Raw genomic sequence first — 22,857 nt, 5'->3', positions numbered from 1 at the left:
TGAAAGAGCTCTTGACAGAACTGTCCTTGAGAGAACAGCTCTTGTCAGAACTATGGCTTGGCCAAGGTCATCCAGCAGCTGCAAGTGGAGGCGTGGGGAATCAAACCCGGCTCTCCCAGATTAGAGTCCACACACTTAACCACTACACCAAACTGGTTCACCAAACATACCAGACACTAGAGGTGTGCATTTAGCACGTGTTGCTCATGCAACTCCATTATCTCGATGCTTAAGTTATGGAGCAACTAGAAAATAGACAAGGGACAATGTATGCCTGAGATGGTCAGCTGCAAGCTTCTCAGCTCTCCTCCCCAAAGTGTTTTCCTTCAAGCCACAACGTTATACAGTAGAAATCAGTTCTACAAATTTGGATTTTACTTCCCCCATCTCTTGCGTCACTGGCCCAAGGCAGTGAGACCGAGTCCTTTTCCACCCGCATGAGGAGATGCACACGCCCTGCCTCAAGTCATTTTATTTTATTTCTAAGTGTCACAAGAAAGCTGCGGTGGCTCAAGTGGTTAAGACGCTGAACTGCAGGCTGTGGAAGGTCGGTAGTTCAGCAGTTCGAGACCCGAGTGTGTCGCATGATGGAGTGAGCTCCTGTCTCTGGTTCCAGCTCCTGCCAACCTAGTAGTTCGAAAGCAAGAAATTGCAAGTAGATAAATAGGTACCACTTCAGTGGGAAGGTAACTGCGTTCCGTGCGCCTTGGTGTTTAGTCATGCCGGCCACATGACCACGGAAACGTCTTCGGACAGCGCTGGCTCTTCGGCTTGGAAACGGAGATGAGCACCGCAACCCTAGAGTCGGATTCGACTGGCTTTCGAGCAAGGGAACCTTTACCTTTACTATCACAAGAAGGCTCCCTCTTAAAGGTGGCTTTGTTTATCTTGTATGCCTGCACTTAAGAGCCGCTTTGCCAGGCATTACCGCTGCCTAATTGATCCCAGTGGAACTCTGGGGCACAGAAGCATGTTCCTTTGAGTGCTATCCAAGCAACCAAGGCACGGGCCTGCTTGAGAAAGAAACATTTTATTCGGTCGTAGTGTCCCAGTTGAAGCCGAAGGCACCAAGTCTGAAAAGTCCCCTTTCTGCCTCTTGCGACGCTCCAGTGTAGCATGATCTCCTTGTTAAAGCAGGAGGGCTCTGCAGTGAAAAATATCTACTCTTTGACGTGTTGGCAGAAGAGACTAGAGAAGAAAACACATGCCAAAGCAAAGCCCATCTTAGAAAAGGCTGCTGTTTATAGATTGTATCGTATCGGTATTTTAATAGCATTATGGCACAAAACACAGACGAAGAGGTATGCATGTGCCCCCTAAAGAAAAGAGGTGCGCATGTGCCCCCTGCCCTTTACTACCTGAAGGAGTCTCAGAGCGGCTTACAATCTCCTTTCCCTTCCCCTTCCCCTCCCCACAACAGACACCCTGTGAGGGAGGTGGAGCTGAGAGAGCTCTCTCGAGAACTGGCCTTGAGAGAACTCGTGACTGACCCAAGGTCACACCAGCAGCTGCATGTGGAGGAGTGGGGAGTATCTGGACTTTGAGCTGAATTCTGATGCTGGGGGCCAGCCAGTGATAGGCCCGTGGTGGCTGGGACCTCTGATTGCTAGCCAAACCGCCCCCCCGGGGGGGGTGAAGAGTCCATATCAGTACGTAGTTGAACATGTCTGAGACCAAAAAGCCTGTGGGGAACAGGGGCAAACTGGTGGATAAAGGGACAAAGTGTCATGACTTAATGCTAGCCAGGCGAGACCCAAGACTTGTACCGAAAGGTAACATTTGGGGTTTCTTCTTGAAAAGGCGACTAGTCGCTTGGGGGTTTGACTGCCTCTTGCCAAGAAAACCTGGTATTCCCACCACATTCTCTTTTATGTTACCCAACTGGGCTTGATCCAGGCCTGTTGAAAACAGAGAGTAGTCTAACTGAGTTCTGATATTTTTAAATGGAACTTTGCCAGTGTAATGAAATACTCTAAAATAGGGGGGTGGGGAGTCACGAGCCCCTGATTTGGCAGTTTTAATTGCTGAAGACCTAGTTCTCCATTACAACAACCAGACCCAGTTTAGTGTAATGGTTAAGAGCGGCGGCCTCTAATCTGGAAGAACCGGGTTTGATTCCCCAGAAGCCAGCTGGGTGACAGTGGGCCAGTCACAAGTTCTTTCAGAGCTGTTCCCTCAAAAGCAGTCCTCAAAAGAGCTCTCTCAGCCCCATCTACTTCACAGGGTGTCTGTTGTGGGGACGGGAAGGGAAGGCGATTGTAAGTCGCTCTGAGATGCCTTTGGGCAGCAAAAAGCGGGGTATAAGAACCAACTCGTCTTCTTCTTAGATAATAGAATTGAAAAAGTTTAATTTATACCCTTGTCTCGCCCCGCCCCCCCGAGAACACAAAGTGGCTTATATCATCATCTCCTCCAATAAAATAAAGATTCTCACAACAACCCATTGAGGTTGGTTTCTCTCTCTCCTCCTCTGATCTGTAGCCATCAAGTTATTGATTTAAAAACTTCTTATCACATTATTATCCCACCCTTCCTCCAAGCTTAGAGTGACATGCGTGGTTTTCCTTCCCCCATTTTGTTATCAACTAGTCCGTAAGGTGGGTGAGGCTGTGGGACTGGACCGCGGTTCATGGCGGTGGGGATCCGAACCTGGGTCTCCAAAAAGACAAATAAATGAGTTGTAGGTCAGATCAAGCCTGAACCGGTGTAAAGCCCCCGTCTGAACGCACCCAGAGTGTCACGACTTAATGCTAGCCATGTCATAAAGACAGGCGAGACCCAAGACTTGTTCCGAAAGGTAACATTTGGGGTTTCTTCTTGAAAAGGTGACTAGTTGTTTGGGGGTTTGACTGCCTCTTGCCGAGAAAACCTGGTGTTCCCACCACATTCTCTTTTATGTTACCCTGATTTGGCAGTTTTAATTGCTGAAAATAGTGAAAAGCAATTAAAAATTCTTTAAAGGGGGGGGGGGAGGAAGCCACGGACTTCTGGTGTGCAGGACCTGAGCCAGGCTGTGAACTAGCAGACATTTTGGAGGACAATGAACCATAGGGTCTCTATAAGTCATAAGCCAGCTGGGTGACCTTGGGCCAGTCACAAGTTCTTTCAGAGCTGTTCCCTCAAGAGCAGTCCTCAAAAGAGCTCTCTTAGCCCCACCTACTTCACAGGGTGTCTGTTGTGGGGACGGGAAGGGAAGTCGCTCTGAGACGCCTTTGGGCAGCAAAAAGTGGGGTATAAGAACCAACTCTTCTTCTTCTTAGATAATAGAATTGAAAGACTTTAATTTATACCCTGTCTCGCCCCGCCCCCCGAGAACACGAAGTGGCTTATATCATCATCTCCTTCAATAAAATAAAGATTCTCACAACAACCCTGTGAGGTTGGTTTCTCTCTCCCCTCCTCTGATCTGTAGCCATCAAGTTATTGATTTAAAAACTTCTTATCACATTATTATCCCACCCTTCCTCCAAGCTCAGAGTGACATGCGTGATTTTCCTTCCCCCATTTTGTTATCAACTAGTCCGTAAGGTGGGTGAGGCTGTGGGACTGGACCGTGGTTCATGGCGGTGGGGATCTGAACCTGGGTCTCCAAAAAGACAAATAGATGGGTTGTAGGTCAGATCAAGCCTGAGCTTAGAGGGAACACTGTCATAAGAGACCTGAAAGCACCTCTTTCTCTCTCACACACACACTCCTAGTTCCAAAACCAATATTTTAACCAATAAAGAAAGCCAGCCAGCCAACCAAAATAGCCAATAGACACTAAACTATGGTTTTCTCGATGTTTGGCATTATTTTTTTGTGAGCTCTGCCCGGAGTTGCCAACACCAGGATCTGGATGGCTTAAGTTCAGATGAATACTAGGTAGATGTTTTTAAACAAAGAGAAAGATATTATTCCATACATGCAGTGAGCCAGTATCACACGTGATAGGACTTAAATTATAAAGATGTTAAATTGCCGTCTATCTCCTTGGCGTAATTTCAAGAGTTTATAAGAGTTTTGGGCAATTTATATCCACAGGTACGCAATACAGATTTTCTACCGAGTAGGTAGAAACAGGCTGTTATGCTTTTCGCCTTCTCAGCACGAGTCTTGCTGAGTTCATCCGCACAAACACACCCTCTCCTGGGGCTTTCATCAGTTAATGGGCTGCCAGGGTTTTGTAATGTGTTTGTATAGAACATATTTTGGCCTTCAAGAAACTTTTTTTTTTTGGTTATGAATGCTATAAACACTAGTCAGAGACGAGGTGTGACGAAACCATTACCAGTGTTTTCCTTCAGTATGAAAAGCAATTGTATGCACTGCCAAGTGTATTGATCAGACTCCAAATTAAAAAGCCCCATATTGGAGATTAAGTGAACTGATATTTTTTAATGAATTTACTTTTATAAAAGATGCAGCTTGGCTTCAGCTGTCTACCAGTTTTCAGCATCTGTTTTCTATTAGGAGCCGTTGCCCTCAGGCAATGCAGTTTAAACGCTTCTGAATTTTGTAACATGCATTTGGTCTCGTGGGAACTTATCGGTGTCTGGCCTCAACGCTTACGATTCCCAAGGAGTTCGACATTGACATACATGAAGCTGAACCACCACCAACCCGAAAGGTAGGTTTAGGATGAGGGAGACAGCAGTTTTGCTCATGAACATCCACTGAGCTTTATGGCTCAACAGGGGGATGAACTTAAAGTCCGACGTTCTATCCAGTTTTACATGAACTAGTACAGAAAGGAAAGCTGCAGTACCTCTGCCAGGTTCTGAGAACGTAGCAAAATTGCATTGTGAATACCTAGTCTTCTTGTGCCTGTTTTTTACTGGACAGTCTGATTGAAGAAGCCACGACAGTCTTACTGAAGAAAATTTGCGGTCACACACACGCAGAGGTGTCAAACTTGCAGGCCAGGGGCCCGGGGGGGCAGTGCCCCCCCCCCCCCCCCCGGCTTCTATCAGGCCCACGGTGGAACTGGCTGCCTTCTGCTGCTGCCACGTCATCGTAGGTTTGCATCTTACAGATACACACCTGAACAGCATACTCAAGACTGCAACAGCACAGACATTTTGATGCAATAATTAAGAGGAAGAGATTGGATTTCTACCCCGCCCTTCACTACTCGAAGGAGTCTCAGATCAGCTTATAATCTCCTTTCCCTCCCCGTCCCCACAACAGACACCCCTGTGAGGTAGGTAAAATGTGTGCGCTTATTTTGAATCAATGTTCTTACTCTACCTTTTGGGCACAAGGACTGTTATGATGGCAGGGAAAGGCAACAGTATCTCAGTTATTTGGTTAGGGGGAAAATGTCTGGAGGCCTATGAGATAGGGGGCCCATGGGTGCCATGGCGCCTGGTAACACCTTTCCTAGTGGTGACCAATTTTTTTACAAACTGGGCCAGGCCAAATAGGGCCTTTGCCTAGCAAGGATTCTGATTGGCCGCTCAGATTAAAAGGCACACTGTTAAACAGAGCTTATTCCTGAAATACTGAAGAGTTATTAGAGTTATGCATAAGGCTCACTGCCTGAAATATTGTGGTTGGCGCTGCCTCCCGCAGCCTCCATTTTGTTGTTGTGCCTACCACCCTGTGTCGGCATTCCACAGGTGCCCACAAGCTCACAAAGGCTGAGGGTCCTTGAATTAACGGACAAATCATGCAAGTCACTACACAAACACCGTTGTATTTAGAGCCGTACTTCACTGTCCACTCTCTTGGATGGTAAGGGAGCTTGAAGATGAAGAGTGGCTCCCTCTACAGAAGAATGAGAGCCTTGTAGAGAAGAGAGAAGAGATTGGATTTATACCTCCTCCTTCACTTGGAGTCTCAGAGCAGCTTACAAACTCCTTTCCCTTCCCCTCCCCACAACAGGCAGGGGCTGAGAGAGCTCTTTCCAGAACTGTCCTTGAGAGAACAGCTCTGACAGAACTATACCTTGCCCAAGGTCATCCAGCAGCTGCAAGTGGAGGAGTGGGGAATCAAACCCGGTTCTCCCAGATTAGAGTCCGTGCACTTAACCACTACACCAAACTGGCTCTCTGGGAAAAGGAATGTACAATTGTTTGAATGTTTTCAAGTTTCCCTGCAATTATGAGGGCGATTTATGTCAAACTAAATGCCACATACATGCAGAAAACGTGGACGGTTAGGCATCATTCACTAGATTCTGAGTTTTAATAAATTCCAATTTCTTAACTAATTAACGAACACTCCAGTATTTTTCAAGAAACAATTTTATTTGTTTTGGAAAACCACATGAGTACGTTTACCTGTCAAGACTAACCAACAGCTATAGTGGCCATGTGGGAAAAAATAGACCATGAAAACTACAAAGACTTGAAATTATACTTCATTCATTAACGGTTTGCTTTGGTTGTTTGCTATTTAAATTGCACAGTAATGTTTTGTCTACACTAATAAGAAACTTCCTTCCTGCCCCGATATTGTCCTATGTCTGTCTTATTTAGACTGCACAGCTGCAAAATGGGGACTGTCTACCGTTTTAATTTGCGTAATACCTAGCAATTTTAATTATTACAGAAATCGTGCTAATTACACGACATATTCCTGCCATTGCAGACACAGAATATATTGAATAAAACAGATGTTTAAAAAAAGATCAGAACTGCTAGAATATTACAAAACATTTCTAGCCACATCTGGCAGCAACACACCGAACTTGGAATTCAAAAAGATAATTTTATTTCACTTACAAAAATAGAGTTGAAACAAAATGATGTTTTTAAACAATCTCTTCATAAAATTTAGAGAACCTCAGGTCATATGGAGCTTTGGGATGCAATAAGCACTGGAGCGCCTGCAAGAAAAGGAATTGAGTACAGAAAAAATAAGATAAAAGAGAAAGTTTAACAGCTGTGCCCATGTACAGAAACACGTGGAAAAGTACATTTCTCTTGCCGACACGAGCATGCCAACTGTTATCAGTGGGATGGAATGATTTTAAATTTTAACCGATTTTCCTTCAAACCCCATTTTGGACGCAACAATGAGAACACCACCACAGGTAAGCTTTGTGTTCCGCGGATCACAAAACGTTTTGGGAGTGCGGAGAAACGCCATTGCTCTAATCATTTAGATAGTTAGAGAAAAGCATTATATGTGCTTTTTAAAAGTGTTTATAGCTGCCCAGGTCACCTTTTAGTTACAAAGCAACCATCCAAAGTGCCTCACTACCAGAACGGCATCTCCCCGAGCCACGAAGCATCCCCTGTAACAAAGCTCCAAGGAAGTACTGCTGCACCCCCATTAGATCAGACAGGCCTTGCCAGGATAAAACGACATCGAATGCTGCAAAAGTCTGATCACTTCCTGTTCACACAGCCCACACAAATGACAGGAATTGCGCTAGTGTGCTGACGGACAAAAGCGACATCCAATTTTATAAGCTTCGTTGCTCATGCAGCAGGTCAGGCTAGGCCGCCAGAGCACTCTATAGTAAATATAAGCTCCAACGTAACTCCTGCTACGGAGTGAACTGCTACACAGCTCTGGGATGTGCACAAAGCATTATTATTTTAAATTACATTTTTTTCCAGATTCAAAAAAAAAAACACCATTAACTTTATTTTTTTAATATCTAACATTTCAAACACACTCAAAATAGTTACTTCTACTTAAATATGACTCGACAACACTATACAAATAAATCGTTACACAAAATATACTTAAGAAAGTGTTTTGGTCTTCAATTTGAACAATAAATACAGGCACTTCTACATAACGAGAGCAGTCACTGTTCCAAGTAATTGTCTGATATGACACACATGAAAATATGGCAAACAGGGTGTTCTGGGCCCGTGAAATAGCTTTGCGATTCCAGGTTTCAAAAACTCGGGATCTCAAAAAAATAAATAAATAAACCAACGCAACTGGCTTTAAGTCTAGCCCTGCACACAAAACCATCCAACCTTTTAGAATCAACTTAAGTCGTTTCATATGAATTTATTGAATCAAATCAAACTGCACAAATAACTTTAACAACAGAGAAAAGACAACAACTGCGTGTGAAGCCCACTAAATCAAAGTTCTGATGCCGGTGAAAGTGTTTGTCCATCAGCCAATTCCATTAAAAAAAACAAAAACAAAACCTTGTCTTCCCAAATTACACACCAAGTTTTTAAGTTGTGTCGCTTCTCTGAGAAGAAGTAGATGGATCAACTTGAATTTTTACAGGTGCTGTCACAAAGACGGTTCCATCACATTTCACTGAATACTGTTCAGGAGTGGGGCAAACATGGTATGTGTGGGGGGAGAGGGAAACTCACACAATTTTTTAAAAAAAGTAGTTTAGGGATTGTCAATCACGTTGAAGTTATTTTCCTGGATTTACAACAAGGTATTTCATTGCAGAGAAACAACCCGTATGGCTTCTACCACTAGGAGACCCATACCTCCAATATTACAGGGCCAAACAATAACAGCTTCAAAAGGCCATAATTATTACATGCTTTGTTAGGCATAGGAATCAGACAGTAGAAAGGTTAAGGACTGCATTCTTCATGCCACATCCTCCAAATGCGATGGACTCTCACCTTCGTAAGTACTAGGTAAGCCGTTTACAGCTAATTTCATTTGCAAAAACTAGCCTCTGGACAAAGACAGCATATTACTTGTTTAAACCCAATGTTGGAAAGAGCTTTCGGACGCAACACACTCCCCATGCATCAGGCTCAGCAATTTAAATTTGGGTCCTGCAAACGTGTCCAAATCTTAATCATCTCTTGAGGTTTCCTGCTGTGGACTAACATCAGGTTTGTGTAGGAACAGATGTTATCCCTCTGTTTCTCTTCAATGTCAAAAGTCCTAAAGCCTTTGTGTTTTTCCGGGGCAAGGCCGAGCTTCTGAAGGCACATTCCCGTATACACATCATCGATAGGGTAGAGAAGGACCTGTTCAGATGCATTGGTTAACCGTCGTGCTAGTTGACCAGAATAGAGGAACCCACCGCCTCCTGCATATGGAGGATAAGAGCCTTCATAAATACTTTCAGGAATATAGTATTTCAGGTGCTTTTCACGATGAGGTCCAGCATCTTTAATCACATCACCTACGAATAAGTCTTTGGCTTTATCCTTGGTTAAACTTTTCAAGTAATCCAGGATCTGATGGGTATTCACAAAAACATCATCATCTCCCTTAAAAACAAACTGGACATCTGGGCAGGTATTACTGACCCATTTCAGGAACAGTACTTCTTTCAGAGTCAAGTTGAAGAAAGTATCTCTGTAGTTCCACATAAGAATGTCTTGGTGGGTTTCGCTCTCAAATCTGAGCATGTCTGAGAGATTGGGATAATTATCCTCTGGAGGGGTCTCGCCCAATAGAAAGACTCTCACAACAGTTACGTCTCCGGATTTAATCTCCTTCCCCCAAGACTCACGGATTGCCTGTCTTCTATCGAAATGTGGTATGAGCGATTTGATAGCCAGAAGCAGAAAAGGTTTGTGTTTGCACTTGTGTGGTTGATCCACTATTAATGAATAATTTCTACATCTCAGATAATATAAGAAGTCTTTAAACCTGTCAGGCAAATCCGCAAAGTCACTGAGTTCTGAAGCAACAAATGGATCAGGATCGCAAGGATTCAAAAAACTACCATTAGATGATAAATTCTCTTCCGAAGTCATGTTGGAAAGCAATGCCAAAATGGGATTGTACCCGCGTTCCAACTTCTGCTGCTGTTTATTCCAATATGCCTTGTGAGGAGTATATTTCCTCCAAAACTTCTTGAGAGGTACTACAACACGTCCTTTTGAATTCTTCTCTTGGCCAGCACTCTTTGAGACTTCCACAATGACATATATAAAGAAGTTTACCATCATTAGAATTCCCAGCAACCTTAATCTTCTGCGTCCAACACTCATGTCTCATATCTGAAAAACAAAAGTAAATTAATATCAGGGGGGGAAATGGCAAATAGAGACGTAAGACTTCCAGACATTTTGAAGCCATGGGGGAAAAACCCATTTTTTCCCAAAATGTATCCAATATTTACTCTTATCAAACCTGAACTAGATTTATTGCTTTAACAATATAAAAGAAACCATTTATAACTTACTTAGCATACAAAATTGCAATATTTGACATATTTATGGAATTCAAAAGCTATAAATGCCTTAGTTTTGTACAAGCAGAATTGCAAATATACCCCAATGCCTAAGAGAAAACTGCAAGCTGGTGCACCCTCTGCATGGGTATATTAATTTTTGCAATCTTAAGAGAGAGAGCTACGTTCTTAATGGAACTTTGTTTTCCTCTGAGGTCCTGATGCAGTTTCTGCTCTACCTTCGCCTACTCTCCCCCCCCTGCAAGATAGGACAATGAACTACTTTTTACCCAGTCTGTGGGTTAATATGCCACAGTGGTTTGAGCGAGAGGTGAAAAAGGTCAACTACATCAGGTGAAAAGGACAACAGAAGGCATGCAACTGCTGAGAAGCAATGAAAGCCCTGCATACTCCCCTCATGAAGATTAGGTATCCTTCTAAGTGCAGAAAAGCTCCTGGATTTAACAGCTGTATATGTCTACAGCACGCCCACCTTATCTTTAAAAGCATTTCACTATTTCTATAACAGAAACTACTTCATAAGACTTTTTTTCAGTTCTCTAAAAAATTTCAAATGTTCCTGTTGGAAAAACTGGGGGAGGGGAGAGGCCTTGGGAGAAAAAAGACCCCTTCTTCCTCCAAATTTTCCACCCCCTCCCCAGGGCCTTCAGATCTCTATGAGCCAGTGAGTAACTCAACCTCTTATCTTGCATAAACTGTCAGCAGCAATTGTTCTGAATTAAGGTTTTCATAAAGTACAATACAAAGTCTAAAATATCAGATTCACAAAAGCAAAAATGATGATTAAGTTTGAATGTGGGCTATAAACCACCATTTCCTTTAATGAATGCAACAAAACTAGTGTTTTATTTGATAAGGCACACCGCATTCTTCAAATGTCTGAAGCCAAATATAAGACAAAATGATCAACTGAAATGCTCAGCCAGGGAAAAAAAGGAGACAAGGATTGATAAAGGTATTGTCAAATATATTTATATATAAAACTACTTGTAATTTTCATTACTATACTCTGAACATTACATGTTGTAAACTTCCAAGACATGTTGTAAACTTCCAATGAGCCATAAATGGGCTAAGTTGATGGAACGGGTCATAAGAATACAAGAAGAGCCCTGCTGGATCAGACCAATAATCCATCTTGTCCAGCATCCTGTCTCACACAGCGGCCAACCAGTTCCTCTGGTGGGCCAACAACAGGGCAGAGAGGCCGAGACCTTCATAAGAACATCAGAAGAGCCCTGCTGATCAGACCAATAGACCATGTAGTCTCACACAGTGGCCAACCAGTTCCTCTGGAGGCCCAACAAGAGAGCAGAGAGGCTGAGGCCTTCATAAGAACACAAGAAGAGCCCTCCTGGATCAGACCAGTGGTCCATCTAGTCCAGCATCTTGTCTCACACAGTGGCCAACCAGTTACCCTGGAGGTTCAACATCAGTGCATAGAGGCCGAGGCCTTCATGAGAACATAACAAGAGCTCTTCTGGATCAGACCAGTGGTCCATCTAGTCCAGCATCCTGTCTCACACAGTGGCCAATCAGAACAACAGTCCATCTAGTCCAGGATCCTGTCTCTCACAGTTGCCAACCAGTTTCTCTGGATGGTCAACAACAGGGTATAGAGGCCTTCCCCGGCGTTGTCTCCTGGCTCTGGGATTCAGAAGATTAGTGCCTCCTCCTTCTCCATGCTGCTCCCTAAGTTCTCCAAAAAGCTGGTTCTCTGGGTTAGAGGATCCTCGGAAACAGAGACAGACACAGCTTTGGTGACTTCAGCTTGAGGGGAAATGGGTAGAAAACATCCCTGCCCACCTTGCATGAGCAGAGTATGAGTGGTCTGCAAACAAGATGTTTGGTGCAGTCAGAAAGGTAAAATTTCTGAAAAATTTTAAAGCCATGGAAAAATCATTTTTCTCCCTCAGGGGAAAAAAACCCTGCCATCACAAAAAACAAAAATAATATTGGGAGGCCTATCATAATTCCCAAGTTATTAACCCAAAACAAAGTTTTCGTTTCGCAGCAATTTGGTTACCGGTGTTGGAATTTATGGTCTCAAAAGACAAAATTCCAAAAATATATATATCCCTGTGATCTCTTAGTTATAATCAAGTTGCAATGTTAAACAATGTTCATGTTGTTAAACTATTTGATTTTTCATGTTATTTGTTAAAGAATATTAGAATTGTTTTAGTAAGTTATGATTTATCTGTTTGTAATTGCAGATCATTACAAGTATCTGTTTTCCTATTATATGTTTAATAAAAACGTTTAATAAAAAAGCCAACAGTAAATAATATTGGGAGAAACTGAAACACGGGTAATACTTTCCAATCAAGCCCAAACTTATTTTACTGTGGCAACAAGGTATAACACAAGACTTATAATTTAGTAAGACTTATAAACTTAGTATTTAAATATATTTGGGTGTACCTATGGAATATAAAAGTATACACGCCTAGTTTTCTATAAACAAAACTGCAAATATATCTAGTACCTGAAAAAGAGAGCTGCAAACTACCGTACCCTAAACTACACTTCAAACCTTAATTTTGTCAACTGATTGAAAAAATATATATATAAAGATGAGATCAGGAAAAAACCGGTAGTAAATAAAAGAAAGTGTATTAGTTGGATGGAAGCACTTTCATACTCTCACAAAAGCGTGTGAGCGAGATGCTAGCAGCTGTCCTTTAAATAACCCCTAAATTTTAAGTTGATTGGACCAAGGGGTCCAATTCTATGGGACTCTAAAGAAGGCACCTCCTGCAATCCTCCATTCTTTCCATGGGGGGGGGGGAGACCCTGGGAAAAGTGTAAAAATTTATTTATTTAGGCTTATATTCCGCCCTCCCCGCAAACGGGCTCAGAATGGATGTCAACAGGAGTTAAAACATTTCCACAATAAGAATTAAAACATTTCATAAAATCTTCCACAATAAATAGTTAAAACAGATTTAAACAAAGCTATTAATAAATATAAAAAACCAATAAACCAATAATAGCCCCCCCCCCATAGGAAGGCTATTGGAAGCTATTTCTAAGGTCGCCCAATATAAAACGCAAGAATCTGAACCCATGTAGAGCCTGAAAATGTCAAGTCTTGAAACTGATAGAACCTTATGTAAAGTAGCTTGGCAAGCCGATACCAAGCACCGGAAGACACAGACACTGGAGAAGGGGGAGACAGAGGAAAAAACAGTCCTCAGAGCCTCCAAATGCTGACTCTCAATGTTCCCAGTTAATCCTGAATATTTCCAGGATTTTTTGGGACCAAACAATTCCAGATGTATTTGGGAGACCCAATTATATCTCTAAAACACTGATAAGGCACATCTCTAGATGCCAACCAACAGCAGTGTCATCCCTCCTTCGATTCCCAATTGCCTTCTGTCCTTCACTGTCCTCAAAGGTGACTATCGGTCAGTTTATCCTAGTCTCTATGATACAGTATAAGAGAAATGGGACATCCATTTTCTGTAGCCATTCTAGGACTTTCATTTACTCTAGACCAGGGGTGTCAAACATGTGGCCCGGGGGCTGGATCAGGCCCCCAGAGGGCTTCTATCGGGCCCGGAAGGGACTGGCTGTCTCCTGCTTCTTCCTCCGGTTCTGCTGCTGTTGCATCATAGCTTGCTTCCCCAGACTCTCTCAATCGCTCAGGAGAGCTAGATAGGCAAGCTTCTGCTCCCTGCACTGAGCTGAGGCTCCTCCTCCTCCCCCTCCCAGATTGCTACAGCACAGACATTTTGATGCAATAATTCAGAACAAGAAGTGTCAGTTATCAGAGACAGTTAAATAAACAAAATATTGTAAGAATGCTAATGTTTCAGGCATGTTTTTATTTTAAGTTAAAAAAAAAATCTTTGTGTTTGTGTCCTTTATTCCTTCATCCAAAGCCTTTTATTGGCATATACATATACAGTAATCTAAATACAAAATCATGCAGAGTAAAATTAAAATTGCAGAGTAACATCACAGAGTAACATCATCATAAAACCTAATTCATAATATCACTTATCAGGCCGTAGGACCATGGCACTGCAGAGAAACTTTGCTACTATTTCAGTTATTTCTGTATCTGGATTATTGAGCAAGATAAGGAGTTTAAAATCATCCAGGGGTCTCTAAAAATTGGCCTAATATGGGATATAGAAGATCCCGACAGGACGCCAAATAGAGCGGGCACTGGAGGAGGACGTGGGCGACAGTTTCAACACAGTCCTTCATACAAGGACAGCCCCTGCTAGGACAGGGAACCCCTTGGAATCTGCCAGATGATAGCTGAAGGAAGAACATTAAATCTAGCCAAGGATATGGCTCTACGCAAATTTGGAGCTATGAGTTGACAGAGGTATACTGCTGGAAGATTTGCATTAGGAACAATCCCCAGATTTAAGGGAGAACAGGTTCTGTTAGGCAGGCTATAAAGAGTTTGTAGCTGTGTCCTTTACATAAAGTTTATATTTCCACTACCTGGCATTACATTTTATGACACACATGGCCTGGCCTGACACAGTCCAATTTATGTCAAATCCGGCCCTCCATAACAAATGAGTTCGACACCCCTGCTCTAGACTGTATGGTTCCTCCAGAGGAGCTGACCTCTGTAGTGTGGAGATCAGTTGTAATTCCCAGGAAACTCCAGGCTCCACCTGGAGGTTGGCTACCCTACTCTGACGAAAAGCCGCTACCACTGCAGCCTCCTCCCACCGGTAGAACTGTCTCGGTGTTCAGCACAGTCCACCCCCATACCCTGGTTTGTTGCCACGCTAGTAACTAATGTTCCCCAGGACTTTTTTTGTAGAAAAAGTCCAACAGGAACTCATTAGCATAATAGTCCATACCCACCAGCAGAAACTCATTAGCATATTAGGCCACACCTCCATGTTACCAGAAGTGTGGTCATCCAGCCACACCCACCTTTTGCTTCTTATTCTGTTTACCTTCTTTGTTGTCAAAACCCAGGGCCTTCTTTTGTAGCAGGAACTCCTTTGCATGTTAGGCCACACACCCCTAATGTAGCCAATCCTAATTTAGTTCCTACTGTTGGGTGTGGCCTATTATGCTAATGAGTGCCTGCTGAGCGTGGCCAACTTGGGAGCCAGCCGGAACTCCGTTCCTGTGCGTTCCTGCCCAAAAATAGCCCTGATTGTCCTCCCAAATGTCCTATCATTAACAGCCTTGCTGCGGTCTTGCAAACTGAGGGCTGTGGCTTCCTTGATTGTGCCTCAATCTCATATGTTGGATCTTCCTCTTTTCCTGCTGCCTTCCACTTTTCCTAGCGGTATTGTCTTTTCCGGTGACTCATGTCTTTACATCATGTGACCAAAAGTATGATGATGCCAACCAATCCGTGTAGGTTTTAGCTTCTAGGGAGAGTTCAGGCTTGATTATACACGTACCGTATATACGTAGGAATGACCTCACATAAAAACGTTACACAAAAATGTTCATGTTACACTGAGTCAGTAAATCTTGTACTGAAACAGCATTTCATCCGCTCCAAACGTGTCTTCAGTGTTTTGCACGCAAGAACTGAAAAGGAATTCCTTGAAAAAAAAAATGGAAAAGGACTTTTACCCCTGAATTTTGTTTTCCCCAGCCTGGGATGAGAAGACCAGAGTCACTGGAAAAGACAATAATGCTAGGAAAAGAGGAAGACCCAGCATGAGACAGGTGGATTCCATGGCTCTCAGTCTACGTGACCTGTGTAAGGCTGTTAATGATAGGACATTTTGCAGGACATTATTCACAGGGTTGCCATAAATTGGACGTTACTTGATGGCACTTAATGCACACGTGCATGTACACACACACACACACACACACACAGAGAGAGAGAGAGAGAGAGAGAGAGAGAGAGAGAGACTGGGCATTTACATTTCTAACAAGAACCATCGTTATCTGACACTGTAGACCAGTGTTCCCTCTTAGCTGAGTCAGTGTGAGCTAGCTCACAGTCTTTTAGCCTCTGGCTCACACATTTTTGTCTTAGCTCAGGGAGGATGGCTCCAGAGCAAACTAATTTATTCAGAAGCCAAACTGCTCACTCACAACTTTAATGCCAGTAGCTCACAACGTAGAATTTTTGCTCACAAGACTCTACAGCCTAGAAGGAGCTTTGCTGTAGACTGTATCGCATCAAAAACCAATGAATGAGAAATCTGGTCTTAAAAGGCATTTCCTCCACTCAAAGAGAAAATATTTCATAGGAATTGTTCTCATAACTTTCCAAATGGTGGATTTATATGAAAAAGCACAAATGCTTTTGGTTTTATTCAAACCAATAATTAACCAATAATTAAATATCGAGTCTTCTTATATGAACTGAGAAAACCTCTGCCCCGTATGATCAGCATTATCTAGAAACAAAAGAAAGCCCTGAAACTCCTGTTGAGCAGAGGCCACAGAGAAATTGCGACAGACACCACAAACAACATGCCCTTTTACAACAGCTGCGAATTTTTGCAAAAAAAGAGAGTGCCTGCCAGCATAATGCAGTACCCACATTCAATTACATTCATTCTCAGTTCTCCTCCACTTGCGTTGTGCCTGCCAATCCGTTTCATCATCCCAATCAACTTGGTAAACCGAAAGTCATTCTGGCCCTTACTCAAGGGAAGAGGGTACTGGCAGCAATTGCATCCACCACTTGGGCCACCTTTGCCTTCCACAGATTGACCACAGCTGTGACAGGAGCGCCAGCCCTGCTGACTAGAAAAGCCCCCAGAGATATCAGGTAAGCCCCTGGATTCAACAGCCATCCCAACTGGGCCTCCACCTCATTGAGGTTGGAGTATTGATCTTGTAGCTTGCCACCCAACCCTTATGAGATCTTTTTAACCCTGCCATTCTGAATGTCTGGAATTACGCTCGTGAGGAACCAGGTTTTCTGCAGGTACCAGCCATAGGGTTCCGATTACACATGAAATGAAAGAACGGAGACTTGGCCATCCACGTGTCTATGAGTCTCCCCTGAAAGCACTGACTCCTACAACTATCATTAGAAAGCCAACAATGACTTATGGGATGAGAAACATCTGGAGATCTGAAGTTGTTTTTTAAATCCTTCATTCCATAATTAACACTTGTGGCGAATACACCAGATGTGTCACCAAGTTGGCACGTGGGTAATAAGCTGTATCATCCAGTTTCTGAAAGATCTGTAGTTCCCAATTCTGAACTTTCATTTCACCTCTGGGGACTAAAAGAACTGACATTGCGCGCATGGTTTCAAAGATACTTCTCTATTTTTGCGTTCATTAGCTTGGTTCTTTCCTTTGTGCAAATTACAGGGCTGGATCCGGTGATCTGCACTCCTTTGCACTGGTGGATTTTTGCCATATTCCCTTTCCTTCACAGTAGTCCCTTCAGACATCAGGAAGACTGATTCTTTGGGTTTGAGGAAATGTACTGACTTGGTCCAGCTTGGAGAATAAACAGGGAGTATCTTTGACCCCCTGCCCCTTTCTTCGGTGCAGCCTGTTGAGCCATGTGCCCAGTAGTTTAAGCCAGGGGTCCCCAACCTTTTTAAGCCTGCAGGCATCTTTGGAATTCTGGCATAAAATGGCCGCCACACAACATTTTTTAAAAAATCTGTACAGTCACCAAATCTCCAGTGGCACATCAGAAGCCCCATCTGGTCACACACACCCTTTCTAAGAATACTCGATGGGCACCAGGAAAGATGCCAGTGGGTGCCACGGTGCCCATGGGCACCACATTAGGGACGCCTGGTTTAAGCATTACAGAGTGTTCCGGGGAAATCACCTTCCCAACTGTCTGAAGGGGTTGCTGGGGGAAGTGGGATGTGACAAAGGTCTGCATCCACCGGCACCTTCTGTGGTTGGATCACGGAGACTAACTTTAAGGCCAGCTTATTCCATACGCTACATAAGGCGAGAGAAATATGACGCTGGCAAGGGATTTTGAGAGTTGTAAATATCCGAGTAAACAGGATAATCCCCTGACACTCGTCTTCCATAGTTGACTGAAAAAGGCCAACCACAACATTTTAACAGCTTGTCTTTAGAACAACAGCGAAAACCTACTTAATTCACTCTAAAAGAAAACAACCCTTTGGTAGCTTTTTCTTCACTTGTCCCCAAATATTCCATTTTTTCCTACTGAAAATACCCCCAAATTTCCAGGCCTTCGTATCTCTAGACTCAGACCCACCACCAGGCAACTAGTACCACCCTGAGGAAGTACGATGTGATGGCTTGTTAAAAAGGTAAAGGTTCCCTTGCTCGAAAGCCAGTCGAATCCGACTCTAGGGCTGCGGTGCTCATCTCCGTTTCAAAGCCGAAGAGCCAGCGCTGTCCGAAGACGTTTCCGTGGCCATGTGGCCAGCATGACTAAACACTAAGGCGCACGGAACGCTGTTACCTTCCCACCGAAGCGGTACCGATTTATCTACTTGCAATTTCTTGCTTTCAAACTGCTAGGTTGGCAGAAGCTGGAACTAGAGACGGGAGCTCACTCAGTCATGCGGCAACTCGGGTCTTGAACTGCTGAACTACTGACCTTCCACAGCCTGTTCAGCGTCTTAACCACTTACCACCCATATTTCAAAATGTCCTTTTATAAAGAAGGCTTATTTGCTAGAGAAATGCCAGCATGTAGAAGACGAGGAGCTCATGCTGGCCTCCTTAGTTGTTTTATTATTTTTATTACTCTGAATAAGAAGTCAAACATACTTGTCCCCCTCTAGTTGTGATAAGACTGTCCTTGTTGTTCGCTCAATTGTTTGTTTGCCCTGGCTAACAATCTGAGTGACAAAGGACATCACAGCCTATTTAAATGCTGATGCGGGTATGGAACCCTAAAGTAAAAATTTGCATTACTCACATTTGGGACGGTCAAAGCAGTGTCAGCATAAGCCATTCAGGCCAGAAATAATTGATGCCTTGAGATGTGTTTGCTGTGCTTTACAACCCAGAATGTATGATGGTAACAAAGGTTGAACTGCTGGTTTTGAAGATGTAATTCCGGTTCTATGATGCAATACTGGATGGGTAGCAATCCTGCACACCCCCTCAAGCTTGTGAGGAAAAAGTGGTGTTTACTGTCCGAGAACTGTCTCATTCACAGCAATGAGGATTCATAGTTTCCCCCATGAACTATGCTGCTTGTTAGTTTGTTTGGTTGTTTGGCAAACTGTTCTGAAAACTGCAACCATTTGTCAAAACAACACCAGTTATCATTTGAAACCTGATTTTTTAAGGATATTCTGAATACATATTGTAAGGTATACCCTTGATTAGTTAGAATAAGAATGATGACGAAACATTTTAGGAGAAAACTGTACATTTTTTTTTCTTGCCATTCTTTTGTTGTTGTTCAGTCGCACAGTTGAGTCCGACTCTTCGCGATCCCATGGACCAGATCACGCCAGGCCTTCCGCCGTCCTCTGAAGTTTGCTCAACTTCATGTTCGTTGCATCTATGACACTGTCTAACCATCTCCTCCTTTGCCGTCCCCGTCTTCTTTGACCTTCAATCTTTCCCAGCATCAGGGTCTTCTCCAGTGAGTGCTCCCTTCTCATTTGGTGGCCTAAGTATTTGAGCTTCAGTTTCATTATCTGGCCTTCCAGGGAACAGTCAGGGTTGATGTCTTTTAGGATTGACTGATTTGATCTTCTTGCAGTCCGAGGGACTCTCAAGAGTCTTCTCCAGCACTAGGATAATTGGCATTCTAGGATAATTCTAAACCTAAACAGATCATAGCACATAAGGAGGGGCCACAGTAAAGCATGTTTCTCTTAAATATTCTTGCTCAATATTGTGTGTACCCTGGCATGCTGCATTTTTTTAATCACTTTCATACCTAGTGGTATCTTGACTAGAGGTGTAAAATCTTGGGGAATTTTGAAGCCATGGGAACCGCCTCCCCTCATTCCTTTCTGTATGTGTATGGGAAAATGGAAATTCTGAGAAAGATTTAAATATATGCAATACTTACTGTCCTATCAAACGTAAACTAATCTTACTGCTTTAACAACATAAAATGTATCCTTTATAACTTACTTAGCATATAAAATTGCAGTATTTGACATATTTATGGAATTTAAATATTACAGATGCCTTAGTATTCTACAAGCAAAACTGCAAATATGCCCAACACTTGAAAGAAAACTGCAAGCTAACGCACCCTACGCTACCTTAGCATGTGTACCTTAATTTTTGCTATCTGGCTAGAGAGCTAAGTTCTCAATGAATCTGTATATATCTACAGCATGTATATATCTGTATATATACTGTATATATCTATAGCCTGCCCACCTTGTCTTTAAAAGCATTTCACTCATTCTAAAAGAGAAAATATTTCATAGGAGTTTTTTTCAATACTCCCCAATATTTCCAATTTTCCTATCAGAAAACATGAAAAAAGGCCTTGGAGGAAAAACAAAAAACAGTTTTTGTTTCCCAAATTTTTCCAGGCCTTCACATCTCTTGTCTTGCACGGCAGAAAAATGTTCGAGAATGCTCTAATTCCTTTCATTTCTCCCGTATATTTCCCACATTAAAACTATCAAAGAAGAAGGAGGCACCCAAGGATGTTACTGACTCCAACCTGTAAGACAGCACTCCTGTTGTAACATAGAATACAGGAGGCAAAATGCAAACTGTGACCAAGAACTGGGAAACAGATGACATGAAAATACAAACACAATCTTAGGATGCATTAACAGAAGCATTGTGTCCAGATCATGGAAGGTGGCAGTTCCGCTCTGTTCTGCTATAGTCAGGCCTCACCTGGAGTACTGTGTCCAGTTTTGGGCAATCGATGCAACGAACATGAAGTTGAGCAAACTTCAGAGGATGGCGGAAGACCGGAGGGCCTGGAGGAAGCTGGTCCATGGGGTCGCAAAGAGTCGGACTCGACTGTGCGACCGAACAACAACAAACATGTAGAAGATGGAGCACATCTATTCTCTCTTGCTCTGGACTGCAAGACTAGATCTAATGGGGGGAAATTACAAGGGAGTCGATACTGGCTAAATATCAGGAGAAACTTCCTAATTGTTAAGAGTAGTTGAGCAGCGGAACAGACTGCCTCGGGAGGTGAATGATGTTCCTTCGCTGGACATTTTCAAGCGGAGGCTGGACGACCATCTTTTGGGTATATTGTAGGGCTATCTTTTGGCTATGCTCCTTCAGAGTGCATGGGGTTGGAGTAGATGACCTGCAAAGTCCCTTCCAACTCTAACATTCTATGATTCTAGTAACAAGACATGGGAAATCAGATGGATGGAATTATCAATCCAATGGCTTGAACTAAATCCCATCTATGGCCAGTGCTGAGAAACTGAAGTGATCTTACAAGTTACATTTTTAGTGAAATGTCCAAGACTGCCGGATCACTGACATCTTCCCTGATATCCACACACACACCCCGCCACCGCCAAAGGACCTAGGGGTGTATTACTAAACAATGGATGCACGCGAGGGGGTACACTATAACAGGCTAAAGAATCTGAACAGTTCAACAGTTCCTTTTATTTACATTCTTCATGATGTTCTTAAACTAGCCTGGCTAGTTTAAGCAAGGCTAAACTTTGCCTTAGCCAGCCCACAGAAATTTTCCGCTAGTCCACCCTCCATTAGGTTAGTTATTCATGGCTTAAAAATAATTAAAAGATCCAATATTTGCAAGATGTCCTTTCCTAAAGATAGTTCTAATTCAGGTGATCGAGTGAGCGGCTCATATGAGCCTGTCTTGAAGGACCCTTGAAGGACAGTTATTGTTTTCTTTAAAAAATTGATTAATTAATTAATGTATTTCAAAGCAGAATGTGCTGCCAAATGGACGAGCATTATGCTCAGGAAATAAGAACTTGCTGGTGGGCCCCCACCTGAGAGAGGTCTGGCTTGCCCACCCTGCCTGGTGGAACGCTCTGCTAGAAGACATCCGTGCCCTGCCGGGAGCTGTTACCTTTCCGCAGAACATGTAAGGCAAAGATGTTCCGCCGGGCTTTTGGCTGAGGACAGCGACGGGACTTCTTCTGGCACTCTCATGTGGTTCCTCATTCCTCATAGCCCTTCCCCCCAGGGAGGCTGGGGAGTTAGGATTTTCCGCCATCTTAAGCATTGTATATATACTGGTTTTTATTTATTGGACTGTTTTTAATGTAGTTGTATGTGACTACATAATATTGCTGTAAGCCGCCCTGAGCCCTACCTGTAGGGAAGGGCGGCCTAGTAAATCAAATTTAATAAATAAATAAATAAATAAATCTTAAAGCCTGCTCGTTAGGACACAACCAATTCTACAAAATTTACTAATTAAGCTACATCTCTGTGCTTAAAATTTGGGAACATTACCGCGAAGGAATCGTGACCTTCCAAGTAGGTCATAGATGACTTATTGAAGTGAAGGTCAACTGTAAATGACAGAACGGCATATTAGGTGGCACAAAAACCATCCCAGTTGAGGCTCTAAAAGGAGATAAGTACAAAAGGCAACACCGACTTTATGAAGCCAATTTTCGTCACACAATATAAAGGAGAAGCCTTGATTATATGAGGATATTACTTCACTTCCCTGCAGGCTTCAATTATAGTGTTCCTGTTTGAAGCAGCACGACCTTCAGCTTTTTTAAAATCCAGAATCAAGTTAACAGGGGATGAGACAAATATTTAATAATAGTGTGTACAGCAGTGGGAAAATTCACCGGTACTTCCAGATGGTTGAAGAGAACATGGAAGATGCTCAGATAAGTGACTCATAGCCAACTCAATCCACTGTCAAACTACCACATGAAGTGCAAACAAGAGGAT

At 43.0% G+C, this 22,857-nt stretch overlaps 1 protein-coding gene across 1 annotated transcript; it reads right to left on the bottom strand.

Moving 5' to 3' along the window:
- Window positions 1-7,644: 7,644 nt before the first annotated feature.
- Window positions 7,645-9,879, bottom strand: B3GNT2 (UDP-GlcNAc:betaGal beta-1,3-N-acetylglucosaminyltransferase 2). Its single transcript, XM_015424971.1, has one exon. It carries the CDS (start codon window positions 9,876-9,878, stop codon window positions 8,685-8,687), a length of 1,194 nt encoding a protein of 397 aa, XP_015280457.1. The 5' UTR covers window position 9,879; the 3' UTR covers window positions 7,645-8,684.
- Between the last annotated feature and the right edge of the window lie 12,978 nt (window positions 9,880-22,857).

The sequence above is a fragment of the Gekko japonicus genome, unplaced genomic scaffold (assembly GCF_001447785.1).
Source record: "Gekko japonicus isolate JY-2015 unplaced genomic scaffold, Gekko_japonicus_V1.1 scaffold1959, whole genome shotgun sequence".
In the NCBI taxonomy this organism is placed as follows: Eukaryota; Metazoa; Chordata; class Lepidosauria; order Squamata; family Gekkonidae; genus Gekko; species Gekko japonicus.
The sequence above is the reverse complement of the archived record's forward strand: the minus strand, read 5'-3'. Positions and strand labels throughout refer to the sequence as shown.

Bases quoted from the DNA above. Each gene is read 5' to 3' on its own strand.
- B3GNT2 (XM_015424971.1), bottom strand. From the start codon at position 9,878: ATGAGTGTTGGACGCAGAAGATTAAGGTTGCTGGGAATTCTAATGATG.